We start from the raw sequence: 17,324 nt of genomic DNA on the forward strand, positions 1-17,324 counted from the left end.
CATCAAAATGCTTTTCCCCTCCAATTTACTGTCCAATGTCCTCATTTCTTAGTCTATCCTTTCTTGTCTGCAGTATCATACTATTTAAAAATGTCATTTCAATGGCCTCGGTTTTATTCTTCCTACCCTTTCCGTCTGTGTTCAGGTCTCTGCTGCATATGTCAGCAATGGGCAGTAGTATATCTTAAACAACACCATTTTACACATCATTTGTAATTTCTATCTCCACACCAGTGGAATGCATTTCCCAGTTGAATCCTTTTACTGATCATGTCTAGCCCTGCTTCCTGAGTACTTCAAGCTTTCCACAATTTCAAGGTTTCTTCCTTTTCTGTTTATAATTCCTTTCTCATCCCTTTCTCCTCTAGTCAACACCACTGTCTTACTACTTTTTATATGCATTTCATTCCATTATTTTCAATAATCTCCCTCAATATGATGAGTAGCCCCACCACACAATACCATCTGCAAACAGCATTCATTACCTTCAGTTCCCTGATCCATATTTTACCTATGTCTCCAATGACAGATTCATCCATAAACATTATGAATAACAGTACCAAGCAGCAGAGTTCCTTGTTTCACTCCAGTTTCATCCCAAAACCACTCTGCGCACCCCACAATTTTTCTTCATTGCTACCACAGGTATAATTACTTTTCCTAATTGCTTTCACTGCATTACTCTTAATACCTTCACTTTGGGTACACTATTATAAGTTATTTGTACATCAAGGAATGCCATATCTCTTCCATATTCCCAAGGCTTTCCCATTACATGCCTCATACTGTAGGTGGGGCCTAGTGTTTTATCTTCCATTTTGAAAGCCATATTGCTGTTCTTGTAATTGTACTTTGACCTTTTTTCTCATTCACATTCATTTTAAATACCCTTTCAAACAATTTTGCTGAGATATTGAGATTTGTGTTGGCTACTGAGTGCATGATTCGAAACAGTGTATCGATTCATTCAAGTCGCAGCAGACAGTGCTGAGTGGCGCACTCACACCTAACTAGTGGGACACTAGACATTGGCGGGGAGCCGAGCTTCCACTGCAGCGAGACTGTGAATCATGGCACACTGGAATCGTGCGCAATCACAGCTCAGTGAGATACAAGACACAAATGGCTCCTTATCGGCACACTGAAAGAATCATATGCAGTCATGGATCAGTGAGACAAAAAAAAACCCACACACACACTCTCTCTCTCTCTTCATTATCGGCACACTGGACATTGACGGGGAGCCAAACTTCCACTGAAGCAATACATGCAGAGCCATGGTACACTGAAAGAACTGTATGCTATAATGGACTTTCAAGCTCAACTCATTTGAAAATAAACCCACTTGCATACACTGTCCTCTTCTTACAGGGAGTATTAAAAAGGTAGTCAAAACATAATTTGAAAGTACCTAGCTTGTAAGTAGGTAGGCTATTAGGCTATTCTATTTACCGTATTAGTTTAATCAGTATTTTTATAACTAGTTGACATTTGAAAATTAATTAAACTCAGCTCTCTAGCCTCCCCGCCTGGCTGAGTGGCTCAGACGGTTTAGGCACTGGCCTTCTGAACCCAACTTGGAGGTTCGATCCTGGCTCAGTGTGATAGTATTTGAAGGTGCTCAGCCTCGTGTCTGTAGATTTACTGGCACGTAAAAGAGCTCACGTGGGCTACATTCCAGCACCTCGGCGTCTCCAAAAACCACAAAAGTTGTTAGTGGAACGTAAAGCCAATAAAATTATTATCTAGCCTATCCTATGACTATGAGTCATGCTCATGACCATTCAAAATTGTCTGTTTTATATTCAGAAGAACCGCTCAGTATTCTCTCAGTTCGTATGTCGCATCATTGCACAACACCTCAATAATCGAATCAAGTGATCACAGGTGTACGTGGACAGTCAGTAAGTGAGCTAACTGATGCAATAGCTTAATTAAAAAGATGTTTAATCAGAAAACCAGTGGGCTACTGTATACCTCTTGCAGTCTATACAAAATATGACAATTTAAAAAATCCTCTGCTGATAGAAAAATACTTTTTCAAAGATGACCGAGCTAGTTGGCCGTGCATTTAGGGTCGTGTAGCTATGAGCTTGCAAACCTTAAGACATTTCTGCAGGGGACAAGGGAAGTCCGTCTTCACTATCATCATCATCATCATCATCATCATCATCATCATCATCATTGCACAACACCTCAATAATCGAATCAAGTGATCACAGGTGTACATGGACAGTCAGTAAGTGAGCTAACTGATGCAATAGCTTAATTAAAAAGATGTTTAATCAGAAAACCAGTGGGCTACTGTATACCTCTTGCAGTCTATACAAAATATGACAATTTAAAAAATCCTCTGCTGATAGAAAAATACTTTTTCAAAGATGACCGAGCTAGTTGGCCGTGCATTTAGGGTCGTGTAGCTATGAGCTTGCAAACCTTAAGACATTTCTGCAGGGGACAAGGGAAGTCCGTCTTCACTATCATCATCATCATCATCATCATCATCATCAAGTTATCTTACTTACTGAAGATAACAATAAGTAAGATTCTATTAGAATAAAATTTATTGTAGCCACCTATTCAATACAATTCACTGTTTGTGGTGATTAAATTCTAAGAGACTTGTATACACTACATAGCTACATATTTCGCCCTGTTTATGGGCATCTTCAGCCTATTGTTAATTTGTTAGCATTGTTAGTTTCAGATTGGAGGATAAATTAAAATTTGTTAGTTTTAGATTCAAGAGTAAATTTAAATGACTAACAAAGCTATACAGTTTTTAGATTTAACCATTAATAGATATCCTTCCTCTTTATCCTACAAAATTTTCAGAAAACCCACGCACACAGCAACTACCATTCGACAAGGCTCTTTGCATCCACAGGTACACAAACACTTTAAAATCTATACCTCAGCTTTTATTACTCTCTCTACGTCTTTCTATTTCCGCATTGAACTGAGAATTAAAATCAACCATGGTTCAGAACAATATGACCTTCAAATTGATCTCTTCACCACCTGAAGAACTACTCGAGCATTTATCTTAAAGATACCTTTTATTTGTTAACTGTGATTCTCAATTGTTCTAATACTGCACTCTGTTTTACTAATTTTTCTTCACAATGGTGTTTAATTTCAACTTTTCTGCATAACAATATAACTAGCTATTTGCATCTCAATATACGTATAGCAACAAACCTAGTGCATTATACCCAAGGGTTATATAGCTCCACACAAACTTTCGTATTGTGAAAAAACTTTATATCTTCTACGTTACTTGTTATTCGTCAGTGGATTGCTTTTATCTTGTACGTTTTGAACGATCGGCTGATGATGACCCATATCACGGGTCGAAACCGGTACCATTTGTGATCAATTTGTGATATAACCTCGCATTACTAAGGGTAAGGGGGTTGTCACACAAGATCGATCGAACAACTGCGATCAACCGAATAAGGAAACAAACCTACAGAGGGCAGTGGCACGAGTCACACAGCATCGATCAACTACGAGCGATGAAGATAGACTGGTTTGTGAAAACAAACCGTGTCCATTTTTCAGTCGTGGATGTTGATGAAATCTAAACATTAATTTGCCTAGTGTATGAAAACAAAGTAGTGTATAATACTAAACTACCTGAATATAGTAACAATATTGTCACAATATTCTGATTCAATGTTTCAGGAAAAAGTTATGCCAAAATACGGCAAATTCTGAGGGCTAGATATCGAACTTGGAGAGATAACATTCTCCCACTACTCGCAAGTTCTGCTGTACAGCAAGCAAAAAAAAGGGTCTACTTCAATGCCCACAACTTTGTGGAACCCTTCATTGCTGGAAGAAGGTACAATTCTGTAATATTTATTTTTAAAAGTAGGCCTACATTACAGACCAGTGTTCTAGTTGTGAAGGAGTGAGGGGAAGATTCAATCTGTATGTCATAAGTTCTACCCATCAGTTCATTAATGTATCAAATATAACTGAAAGTAATATAATATAGGCCTAATCTAACCTAACAATCATCTTACTAAAATAATTATTGAAACTAACAATTTCTTAAACAGAAAGCTTGTGTCCAGACTAAAATGTAGCTCCAATTTAAAAGAATTGCATTAATATGTTGTTCATTTTTTTCAGTTCTATAACAAACACATCTATGGAAGTGGCACCCGGTGTATGAGAGCCTTTTCACCAAGCTGAAATAGAGGAGGAGGCAGAAATAATTTGTGCTGGAGGGGTCCAACTCCTGCAGTTCAGAAATTATTGAAGGGACTTCAACTTCCAATCCAGTGACTTCTGCTTCTACAAACAGCTCTGCCAGCAGTTAAAAATAAAAGAAACAGAGTCCTATCAGACCTTTGTGGAAAAAGTTGTCACTCTGTACAAAGGTACCAGTAACTTGGATGGAAGTGCAGGATTTAGATTAATAGGTTTATTTCCAAGTGAGCAATTAGATCAGCTTGCCAGTGCAAAGTTTGGGGAGACAGTACTTTATGTTTAGTGACGAAGGTAATAAACAAGACCCAGATCCTTAAATCAAGATCTATGTACAAGGATCTGGGTTCCAGGAAAGTTCTCAACTCATGAGTCAAATGTTACCCAATTGCAACAGTCAAGTTTTAGGGAGGAAGGGGGTCTGAGATTGCTCTCGGTAAACTGTCAGATTGTAGTAAATAAACAATTAAAATTCGGTACGTTGATGGAATCTTATGAGACTGATGTGGTGATAGGAGTGGAATCGTGGTTGAGAGAAGGGGTGGGTAGAGACCGAGAAGATAAAATGGGAGGGGGGTTTTCTGGTGAAGGAAACTTATTGTTCACATGAATAGTTTACCGATGAAAGGGATGAGATATTAGGGATAAAATTAGTTTGTGATAATATGAAGGAGGTGGGAATTATAGGAACATATAGGCCTGGAAGAGAGGAAAGAGAGATGGAAATATTTGAGAAAATATTATTTTATACTCATAAAAACAATAATAATGATATGGTAATAATTGGGGGAGGCTAAACTTGCCTGAAGTTGAATGGAATGGAGCGGCAAGTGATGACCATGAACAGAAACTGACAAATAAGTTAATTTGGGAGGGAGGATTTACACAAGTAGTACAAGAACCGACTCGTCTCAATAACTTGCTAGATGTCTTCTTGGTTAAACCATGGGAAATTGTTGATAAAACTGAGGTAACTGAAGGAATAGGTGACCATAAGGCTGTAATAATGGATGTAGGACTCATAGCAATAATGCTTAATAAGAGGGTCACACAAGACAAGAAATTATACAGAAAAACTAAAGTTGATGAATTTGGGACTTACCTTAAATCACAATTCAGTTGTTGGATAAGTGAAGGGAGTAATGTGGATACACTTTGGGCTAAATTTAAAGAAGTCATTTGGGAAGGAGAGAAGAGATTTGTACCTGTTAAGAAGGGTAAAATGACCTCAAACCCTGTTTATTATACAAGGGAAATAAGAAAATTAAAAAGAGAATGTAGACTAGTAAACAGGAAAATCAAAGAGGGTAGGGAGAATAGAGAAACTAGAAAACAGCTAATGAGGGAACTGAATAGAGTGACAGAGGAAGCAAAAGAGAATTTTATGAATGGGATACTTCAAGAGGTAATAACCACAAAGGGAAATGGAAAAATATGTATTCATAAATTAGGAATCAAAAAGGAAACGGAATCCAAATTCCTACAATGGTGGGAGAAGGGGGTGAACACTATTTAACAGATACTGAGAAAGCAAATCTATTTAGTACGGAATTCAGAGATTCAATAGAAGATTGTCAGGAGTTGGAAACTGTAACAGAAGATAGAGAGGGAGAGACACATAGGGAAACAAGAAGCTTCTCATTCACAAATGAAGATATTTTCAGAGAAATCCAACTGCTTCAGCAAGGAAAAGCAGCAGGAAGTGATCGAATTACTGGGGAGGTGTTAAAGACAATGGGGTGGTACATAGTGCCTTATTTAAAATTTCTCTTTGACTATGTCATAAATAATAGTGTAATACCAAAGGAATGGAAGGAATCTATAATAATACCAATTTATAAAGGAAAGGGTGATAAAAGGAAACCAGAGAACTATAGACCAATCAGCCTGACCAGTATAGTTTGTAACATACTGGAGAGTTTAATAGCAAAGTACATCAGAGGGATATGTGATGATAAAAACTGGTTCATGAGGAGCCAGTATGGATTTAGAAAAAAAAAAAAAATTCTTGTGAGGCACAACTGGTGGGATTTAAGCAGGACATATCAGATCAGTTGGATCCAGGAGGCCAGTTAGATTGCATAGCCATAGATCTTTCCAAAGCCTTTGATACAGTGGAACATGGAATATTATTAAAGAAATTGGAGGGAATAGGATTGGACGTAAGGGTTATACGTTGGATAAAAGCATTTCTAAATTCAAGGGTTCAGAAAGTCACAAGTAGGAAATAATATATCACAGGAAGAGAAAGTTTGGAAGGGAACTGCACAGGGTAGTATAATCGGTCGATTACTTTTCTTAATATACGCAAATGATTTAGGGAACAATAAAACATTAAAAAAAAAAATTGTATGCAGATGACATAGTTGTTTATAGGGAAATAAATAACACTGAGGATTGTTCAGAATTACAAAGGGACCTTGAGAGTATCCAACAATGGGTTGAAGAAAATCGTTGTTGCCGGGACAAAACCTCCTATGTGATTTGTTTTGGAGATATACTGACCCACAGCACATACATTGTGAAAAGCGAGAATGCCTTGACAATATGCACACGATATTGCACCTTAGATGACAGAACCTTACCAGCCAAAGTTCTAAGCTAAAATTATTTCACATAGGAGGTTTTGTCCCGGCAGCGACGAAATAATATGAAGGTTAATGGAGGCAAATCAACTGTTACAACATTTACAAACAGGAGCTTTAAAACTGAATTTGAATATACTTTGGATGAGGTAGTTATCCTAAAAGATGGCAAGTGCAAATACTTAGGTGTGAGATTTGAAAGTAATTTGCACTGGAACGGTCATGTTGATGACATTGTTGGGAAAGCATACAGATCGTTACATGTTATAATGAGGCTACTTAAAGGATGCAACAAAGAATTTAAAGAAAAAAGTACCGGGCGAGTTGGCCGTGCGCGTAGAGGCGCGCGGCTGTGAGCTTGCATCCGGGAGATAGTAGGTTCGAATCCCACTATCGGCAGCCCTGAAAATGGTTTTCCGTAGTTTCCCATTTTCACACCAGGCAAATGCTGGGGCTGTACCTTAATTAAGGCCACGGCCGCTTCCTTCCCACTCCTAGGCCTTTCCTATCCCATTGTCGCCATAAGACCTATCTGTGTCGGTGCGAAGTAAAGCCCCTAGCAAAAAAAAAGTTTAAGTATGGTTCGTCCATTATTGGAATATGCAAACAGTGTTTGGGATCCTCACCAAGAATACCTAATAAAAGAAATAGATAGTGTGCAGAGAAAAGTAGTGTTTCAGGAATGTTAGAGGAACTTGGGTGGGAAACTAAGTAAGAGAAGGGAGAAAACTAGACTTATAGGATTATATAGAGCCTATACAGGAGAAGCATGGGGAGAAATCCGTGAGAGGGTTCAGTTGCAAAATAATTATATCGGCAGAACTGACCACAAGTATAAAATTAGACGGAATTTTAGCAGAAGCAATTGGAGTATATTTTCATTCATTGGGAAGGGAATGAAGGAGTGGAACAGTTTACCAGGGGTAGTGTTTGAACCTTTTCCAAAATCCGTACAGATATTCAAGAAGAGAATAAACAGCAACAGAGAAAATAAATGAAATGTTAGAGGGCATTCAACCAGTGCAGGTTATTGTAAATAAAAAATGTGTGTGAATATATTAATTCCATCCCCTGGTCTATGGAGTTTGGACAGCCAAAGTAGGGGATTGCCTGTAGGGGTGAAGTACAGTGGGAACTTCCGCGAACCCTGGGACTGCTACGGTAGCTGTGAAGGCCCTTCAGGAACTCTGAAAAGTGGTGGCAAAAGGGGCTCTGGTTAAGACGCAGCAGGTAGTTATGCTACTTAGGTTCCACAATGGGTTAAAAATCAATAAATAAATGCAATGTAAATTTTAATCTTATACCAGTTGTATAGTATCATTTGAAGTAATTCAACATACTGTATATGAGTTGACTATGTAAGTACAGGAGATGTAAGTAGAATTTTGCTATTGCTATTTGCTTTACGTCGCACTGACACAGATATGTCTTACGGCGACGATGGGATAGGGAAGGCCTAGGAATTGGAAGGAAGTGGCCGTGGCCTTAATTAAGGTACAGCCCCGGCATTTACCTGGTGTGAAAATGGGAAACCACGGAAAACCATCTTCAGGGCTGCCGACAGTGGGGCTCGAACCCACTATCTCCCGATTACTGGATACTGGCCGCACTTAAGCGACTGCAGTTATCGAGCTTGGTTGGTAGTAGAATTTTGTAAACAACATAAATTTATTAAAGATGAGCTGTGTTTAACAGAAAAAATTGTTAGCGTAAATTGTATAATATTGTATTCTAGAAAAATTTTCTTCTCTTGTTAATTTAAAATTTAGTGCTTGACAATAATGTATTTTAGTGTACCCTTTGCCACCGAGGTAGACACCTCATTTGAAAATAGAGATTTTGATTTGATTTTGAATTTACATGTACTGTAGTTGTGACAAGTATCAGTCTATTACACTGCCAACTTACTCATTAGAACAATATTCCAGAAGCTTTTCCTACAGTTATTAAGCTAGTGTACAGAGCACTAGCCTCATCTGAACTCGTTAAGAAATTACACATATGTGAATGCACAGAACTCTAAAGAGAATTTACTTTGGAAGAGTTGTCCATAGACAACCTTTCTTCACAGCCATTTGGTAAAATTAGCTGCTTTTGAAGCTGCTATAGTCTTCAGTGATATGAATTAAGACAGGATTGTCATTCTTGCAAAGTTTGGATTTGGACCTGGATTCTTTGTACAAAAGACTACCGAAATTCGGCAACATGCTTGTCATGAAAGCAGTATGCTGCTGTTTTGAATATGCCACAATAACAAAGAAGAGGATAGGCAACAAGAGATTTGCAGAGGATCATGAGGGAGAGAAACAGTGTAAGGAACTCCATTGCTTTTCTCATTTTTACAATATTCAGAACATATGTGAATTTTTCTTACTTTCAAAATTATTTACAGGATTGTAATGAAACTTGACACACTATTTCTACATTAGATAATGTAAATTTTGACTGGAAGCATTTCTTGATATGTCTATTTTGGTAGGTGGGGTCTCATCAAGTGCTATGAAAAAAAAAAAAAAGAAACAGCTGTTAACCTCTATCTAATAAACACCTCAAAATGTCATTTGAAAAGACAGTAATTATGTCCCAAGAACCAGCATCATTAAAACAAATAAGCATAAATGATATTGGTCTTATATTTGAAGTACAATGAGCCACTGTTGCGAGGCTTTTGTGGGAATTTTCCCCCTGTCAAGAATTCTGGGTGTAGTGCACTACGAATGGCATCACATATAATAGGAACAAATCCACTGATGTATGATGAGCAATCCTAAATCTGTAAGATGCAGACATGTATGACTCACCAATGTCAAGAAACCTGTAGGCCTAAATAAATATATTTCCACTGTTAATTGTAGTACCTTCAAATTATGAATTAAAATTGATGTACATAACAGTTTCAGTCCTTTTTTTATCAATACCTTATTAGAATCTTGTAGAATGCAAAGAAATGTACCTGGAACTTATATTTTATTTGATATATATTTGCCACGGACATACAGTAGTGGTTTCGGAGGTGAACATCGCTTCTGACTTTAAACCTTAAAATATCGTTGTGAATATTGAATTTAACGACAGTGTCAGCCTTTCCTCAGAACTTATACTTCTCCTGTAATTTGTCTGCCTGATGTCTATTAGAGACATAATTTTTTCCTCTAATTCCTTATACCGTAATTATTGATGGGAATTCGGTACTGTTTAGTTCCTGAGTTTTTCTTCATCATTCCACAACAAAGGCACACGTTGGTGGAATTCTCCATGGCTCTTTACCCTGTCCACTGCGATCGTCTGGTTCTTTCCTTTCTCCTAATATGTTCATATGTTAGAATCATATCTTCATCCGAATTATCGCTTTCACAACACATTATTTTCCGCTCATGAATATTAATACGTCTGTAGCCTGTACGGTACTGGGCAGGAGTATCAGCTGTTTCCGTGCAGTCGATCCCCCTCGATCAATGATCAGTGTGACAAGGTAAATTAATTTCGTCGTTAGTACTCTATGCCAGTTGGTTGCTCTTGATCGTTCGACGCTCTGTGTGACAGCGGGCTTACTGTATTGAATAGGTGGAACCATAATATATTATTAATTTAACCATAAATACGATGGCTCAGGGGATGAGTGTGTGTGCCCTCTTCATCATTAGAATTCATCGTAGGTAGGGCATCATCCTCAGGCGCGCAGGTCACCGAAACAACATCAGCTCAAAAGACCTGCAACCAGGCCTCTTCGGAAGCCACACGCCATTGTCATTATTATTATTATTTGTTGGGTTCACTGGCAAGTAAAACAATCGTTATGACTGAGAGTTTTATCACGTTCTAAACTTATCTCCAAAAAATACCTACATTGGCCCGAGTTACGAGATATCAACAATGACTTTGTTAATGATCTCTCCTGCTATATTAATAGCAACAACCCTGAATATTTCTCAAGTAAAGTAAAGTGCTTTCCTTATCCCGAGGTGGTGCAGCTCTATTTAGACACGCCCCCACTGGAGGGGAGTTACACGTACAACTTTTACCGCATATCAACTTTCATGCCATTGTAAATCTCTGGCAGCACGGTAAAGGAAATCGAACTCAGACCCCCGAGAATGGCAGCTAATTGTGCCAACCATTAAGCTGGCGGACATTCTTAACTACGAAACGCACACATATATTCCGTACGACTGATAAGAGCTTGCAATGTGTAGATCGGACACGAAACTATTAATCTACTGGTGCGACGTCATCAGAGCTGCAGTATGCTACAGAGATGGACATTTCTTAACTACGAAAAACAATGTACAGCATGACATCGACGAGTTTTCACTGCGTGGATCGCACGGACGAAACTACTCACAAATTTGTGCGGTCATCACAGCTGAAATAAGACTTGTACCTGCTTCGAAGCGGAATCACTCTCTGACAAATTACACTGAGGGGGTCTCGTATGCAAGATTTTTTTTGTTTTCTTTGCGTCGAAAAGCCAAGGGGGTTTAATAATTATAAACTTAAGATAGACATTATAAATAGATTCCCCCCCCAAATCTGCCTAGAGTTTAAGGTTCTAATGATTCATAAGTTGCAAGGAATTTCAAAGAAGCTTTTAGAATGTTGACCTATCAATCAAATAATTTACAATTTCATCAATGACTGATTTTTATGAAATTTATTGATTTGAAACTGTCAATTTAAAATACCTAAAAAAAACGAGCCCAAAATTTTCTATTGGTACTACAAAAACACTAAATTCAATAACTTACCTTGATAATTGGCCAAACATGCCTCCCCTTGACGTGGAACATAGCTCTTTTGGTCCGTTTCATTACAATAAGAATTCATAGTGGATGCCATAGTCAAGTGAACATTCTCTATCAATACAGGATCTTCCATATTGACAACAGCTATTTGATTACAAGTTAAAATCTGCTGAATGCCCAGCTTTACTTCTCGGACTGGAAGTTCAACAACTGCCATGTCACTGAACATGTAAATGTCTTCCTCCATTAATCGAGATGAGTCACTTTTCTTCCACGAAGGCTCCATTAATGTGTTGACCTTCTCATTTACGCTTGTCCCATCAGGTAGATGCAATTCAATAAGTTTGGATTGTGAGTCTACAACTTTCAACTTAAGCTCCAAATCTTTCCGAACAATTTCACCGAAGTATTCACCTACTTCCTTATTTAGAGGCTGATCAAGGACATCTTTTAATATTACCTTGACTGCAAAACAAGGATATGACTTCAATTCCTCAGTAATTGGCTTAAGATTATCCAAATGCAGGACTTCACAATTCCCAAAATCTACGTAAGACACTTTAATGTCATTTTCATCAATTTTTCTGATAAGGGCACGGTAATAGTTACCATCACCAGAGTACTTTCCTGCTACCAAATCCCCAATTGATGGCATCTGGTCCAAACCAGGAACTTTATGGCAGAAGCCATTTAAATCCTGCATGATTCTCGCAAACAGAGACGAGGCATTCTTGTCTACAGGGCGTACAAATACATCCTTCGGGGTGATAAAGGTAGATAAAGAGAACGGCCCATCTTTAAGTTGCACACACTTCAGATTATGTTTGAAGGGCGGTAGCCACGGCGACAGTTTTGCCTTACAGAAAGGCTTCTCCCCATCTTTAACCTTCAAAAAAATCAATGCAGAGGTTTCGGTTGTGCTAAGAACTTCAAATTTGAAGTTCTCTGACACTTTTAAAAGTTCTCTAGCCTTGGTCTCTGGCTTCAGAATAGTGTCAGTTACGGTGCACTGGACTGCCATTGCACAGATGGTGCGGTATTCACTCCCCAATTGCTTTACCTCACTTACACGTTCCAATTCGCCAGTATCACAGAATGCAACATGGTAACTCTGGTCTTGTGTTGAAATAATGTATGCCCGCAGCCAGGAATCTCTTTTAGTAGAAAATGCCAGAACTAAATCTCTTGGCTGTGGATCATCAAGTGGCTTTGCAGTAGGGGCATGATCTGCAAGACCCACCATAACTTTTCTGAAAGAGTCTTCAAACTCCTCACAAACAATGCTTGCAATAAACTTGCCAGGCTCCAAGGCAACTTGGTATTGTAAATAACCACAGATGCCACACTGTAACAGTGACACTGAACTATTCAACAACTTTCTGTCATTACGGATTAGACCTTCTGCACCTGCTATTGTCTTTGCCTGAATATCTCTATCATCCACTGGTTCAATATTGCAGGTATTAGATAAAGTAACACCAGAAATTGTCATCTCGCCCACTATCGGTTGCTCATCATAAGTCTCGCCTTGAACATGAACTACATTCAAATCACCCACAACTTTTGATGGTTTCACAAATAAAGTTGTTTCTTCTGCCAAGTTCTTCCACTTTTCAGAAGTACCTGTGGCCAGCTGTATTCGAATTGCTTGGTCTGGCAATTTTAAAAATTGTGGAGGCAAACACTTCAAAGCTTTTGAATCTTGTACAACTTCTGTGTTACCATAATCGACATAATGGACTTTAAGGTCAGGAGAAACTGTCAGTATCCTAGCTCGATACCTGGAACATGAAAGAAAAATTTTTTGGATTGCACGAAGATCATACTGCCCATTCAACATGCTATACAGAACATCCATCGTAATACATAAACTGAAAAGAAAAAGAACCTGCATAAGAAATCTTCAAGTCACCAAAATTTTCTACATCTGTTTCCAAATTACAGAATATTTCTAAAACCTTCACGGTACACACTTCAAAAATATCTCCCTTTGTTTAATTTAAGATTGGCAATGTGTCTTCAATTACACAAGGAATGGCATTAGTAGATGAATAAACATGGGCAGAGCTTTCAAAAGAAGGAAAGATTATAAAATGAAGATGAAGTTGGAATTCAGGAGGATAACTTGGAGCAGATACTGTAATGCATTTATAGCACGAGGAGTGAGGGATTGGAATACATTATCAAGGCAAGTATTTGATAAATAATCAAATTCTCTGAAAATGTTCAAGAAAAAGCTAGGTAAACACCTCAGCGATAGACCTAAATGCAGATTACTGATAAATGGACACCCAGCCATGAACCCAAACGATCATATTTGTGCCTGGCATTAAGATATAATAGAAAATTACTTTTCAGCTGTTAAATCGTTGAAACATTTCATTTACCATTGGTTCAGAAAAAAGAGGGGGAAAGAGTAGGGAGGCATGACAAACTCAACAAATAATCTGAGACTACTAAGGACAATAATTGTAACATACAAAGGTCTAAAGTCAAAACTGCTAGTATAGGCAGAACAGAGTGAAGTTTCTTGAGAGAGATCTATCTACTATGCCTGAAGGTATAAGAATCTTTGAACATGAACATACACAAATATACGACAGATAAATGAGCTTACCAAATTCCTTCAAACTGGCAAGCACAAAGTTCACCGACTTTCAAATCTGCAACAGGTGAATTTTCATCCAACGACAGCAACTCTCTCAGTAAATCAAGAACATCTTGTTCGCGGCTCTTCAACTGCACCCAATAATCTAGAGGTCCTTCTGCTAATACTACTTTAACCTAACAGAGAGAAAGAGAGAAGTCAAAATAAAATCATTCGCTGTCCATAAGATGTCATAACAACAAAAAATAGCATTTCTTCTAATTCTATGGGTACGTTTACGCTGCAACTTCGCTGCTGGCACATAGCCAACCCTCGCAGCTCGATGTTAGGCGATCATGAAACAAACCAATGGATTGCAATCGGTGCTTTTACCCCGGAGCCCGGTTTATAGCTGAGCTGCTGGCTGCAACCCTCACCACATCCATGGTCTCAAAACACGTTTGATTTTCGAGCCTGGCACATCGCCAGCTATCCTGTAACTTTGACTGCGATTGGTTCTTTCAAGGTAACCCGCTCTCCCACTCTTCGCACTTTATACACATGTTCAGTGATCACTTGTTCACTTGCTATCTGAACCTGTCTTCGAACGCAATGCGATTTGAAACCAGCGGCATGAGGATCCTCATGAGAGGTTCATATGGGATAGGAGTTATACCTCGTTCTCAGTTTTATAAAGGATAGTGGCCCATTTTATAATGTTAAAAAGTGAAGTTCCCATTGCTTTCAATTTTCTTTTATTCTGTTGACTATATGTTTATCTACCTATCTGTACTTTTAATTTGAATTAAATATTTTTTTTTGCTAGTGGCTTTACGTCGCACCGGCACAGATAGGTCTTATGGCGACGATGCGATAGGAAAGGCCTAGGAGTTGAAAGTGGCCGTGGCCTTAATTAAGGTACAGCCCCAGCATTTGCCTGGTGTGAAAATGGGAAACCACGAAAAACCATCTTCAGGACTGCGGACAGTGGGATTCAAACCCACTACAGTATCTCCCGGATGCAAGCTCTCCCCAATTTCGGCAGCCCTGAAGACAGTTTTCCGTGGTTTCTCATTTTCAAACAAGTCAAATGCTGGGGCGCTACTGTACTTAAGGCCATGTCCGATTCCTTCCGACTCCTAGCCTTTTCCTGTCCCATCGTCGCCTTAAGACCTATCTCTGTCGGTGTGACATAAAAGAAGTTAAAAAAAATATAAAATATACTTTCTTTAGGAGACCTATCTACAGTGAAAATGTGATACTTCATAACCCCTTATTTTGCTTTATTAAAAAATTCACTATTAAATTACAAAAGGAAGCATTTGTAACTTCATTCTTCAATCAACTCCCGCAGTAGAAATGCACTGAAAGATCCAGACGAGGCATTTTTCATTTTTTATTACACATTCAGTACACCAAATTATTGCAAGATACACTCGCCAACAGAACTGTGACTCGCTCATTAAAAAAATCTTTGAATTTATTCCGCACTTCAAAAGTTTCAGGTGGAGCTGCGTTGTTTCTCCTCGACGGGGTAGCTCTTGGAAGTGTCTTTGTAGTATATGTGTTCAGCCCCTGTATATCTATAATGAAATTATGCCAATTACAAATAACCTTAACTATCAGTTCCGCTGTTTTGAATTTTTGACTACACACTTGAGAGCTGCCAGCAGCATGTGCACGGGACTGCTGCAGGGTAAAAGCTCCATGGCGAGCAGCCTGGTTATAGCCAGCAGCGAGGGGCTAGGGCGCGCATCCACGTGCCAGCAGCGAAGCTGCAGCATAAACATACCCTAAGGAACATGTATGGTCTTCAAACTGTTCTAATATAATTCAAGTTTTAAAACCTTAAGAAATGCGTTTTCTTGGAAATTTAACAAGACACTGAGCCTCTTTTTTCCTCTTTTGCTATTGTTTTATTTGTCACATCTACTTGTAACTTATGCCAACAATGGGATAGAACAGATTCAGGACTAGGCCACGGCCTTAACCTACTTGTTTACTAATTCTAATAAGGAAAAATAAGCCAAAAGAATGTTTCTTCCAAGAAAAGATCAATTTATACCTCTACTGAAATGTGGCATGCTAGATACTGTTCAAAATTTGTTGCAAATTCCATTTTTACATGACTGGATTTGCACTGGTTTGCTCCCTTGTATTATTTCCCCTCCTGTATCAGACCTGTGATCGTAGTCTTTAAGAACTTTTATTCATCCTTCTGTCTTTTCCTTTCCAGCTTTTCTCCTTATCCTAAACTTCCACAATAAAGACCAAGGATTCGTCAAGAAGGCCCTTCAATTAGCATTGAAGCCTGCCATCCTCATAAAGCTGGTAAGCAGAAACAAGCTCGTCGGAGGTGGGGGCTGTGCCGATAAGAAATGAATGTAGAAGGAATGGGACTGATACAAAGATGTGGAGATTGTCATTGTCTTTTCTTTCTATTTCTACCTCTTCCATTATTGCCCTGGGATTGTGATTTTACTTTTGTATATTCCTTTCAGGGGCCCTATTTGTCTTTACCATATATGACCTGATTATAGAGAACAAGTCTTTATTTAACCCATTGCCATACTTCGACCGAAACTTCCGTCTTGCGATGAGACAGTAACATACTTTGAAGGACACTTCCGCCCTGGTGCAACAGAACATTTATAAGCTCATTATCACAGTAGCTGATCAGAGAGATTTATTCGGTTTGTTTTGTAGCCTACCCAATTGATGTGAGATGATATCTGAAGCTATTTTCTCTGTGTAAATAGTAACTCTGAGCTGAAATACGGAAAATAAAAAGCACCTAAGTTTGCCGCTCGTTGTAAACAATCATGGAGGCATCCAAGCGTGGCATGGATGAGGTTATTTGTAACTGGATTGAAAATAGTGATGATGAAAGTGGAAATGATTCTCTAGAGAGTGAAAATACTTCAACTGACAGTGATGAAAGTGATTTAGATTTCAGTTCTGAGGTGACTATATGAGAAAACCAGAATGCAACAAGAGAGGGTGAAAAGACAAGTAAAATGATACTTGGAATTGTGATCTTGTTAACAAGTCTGTTATCTGCTTCTCTTGAAACCAGTAATACTAAAGTAATACTTAAGAACAAAAACATTGGTTTCCTGTTACTATAGACAAACTAAAAGTTCACTTTGCTCTGTGTATTCTTATGTATGTGATTAGTCAAATTTACGTTAA

The 17,324-nt window shown here is 38.4% G+C and overlaps 1 protein-coding gene across 1 annotated transcript in view; it reads right to left on the reverse strand.

Moving 5' to 3' along the window:
* vret (vreteno) overlaps positions 1-17,324 on the reverse strand; it is a 392,221-nt gene that overhangs the window by 63,753 nt on the left and 311,144 nt on the right. The window contains exons 11-12 of the mRNA XM_068225072.1: positions 14,163-14,329; positions 11,549-13,326 (exon numbers count right to left, since the gene is read on the reverse strand). Coding sequence (XP_068081173.1) covers positions 11,549-13,326; positions 14,163-14,329 — 1,945 coding nt within the window. The remainder of the gene's footprint in view (positions 1-11,548; positions 13,327-14,162; positions 14,330-17,324) is intronic.

Source organism: Anabrus simplex, chromosome 1, assembly GCF_040414725.1.
Source record: "Anabrus simplex isolate iqAnaSimp1 chromosome 1, ASM4041472v1, whole genome shotgun sequence".
In the NCBI taxonomy this organism is placed as follows: Eukaryota; Metazoa; Arthropoda; class Insecta; order Orthoptera; family Tettigoniidae; genus Anabrus; species Anabrus simplex.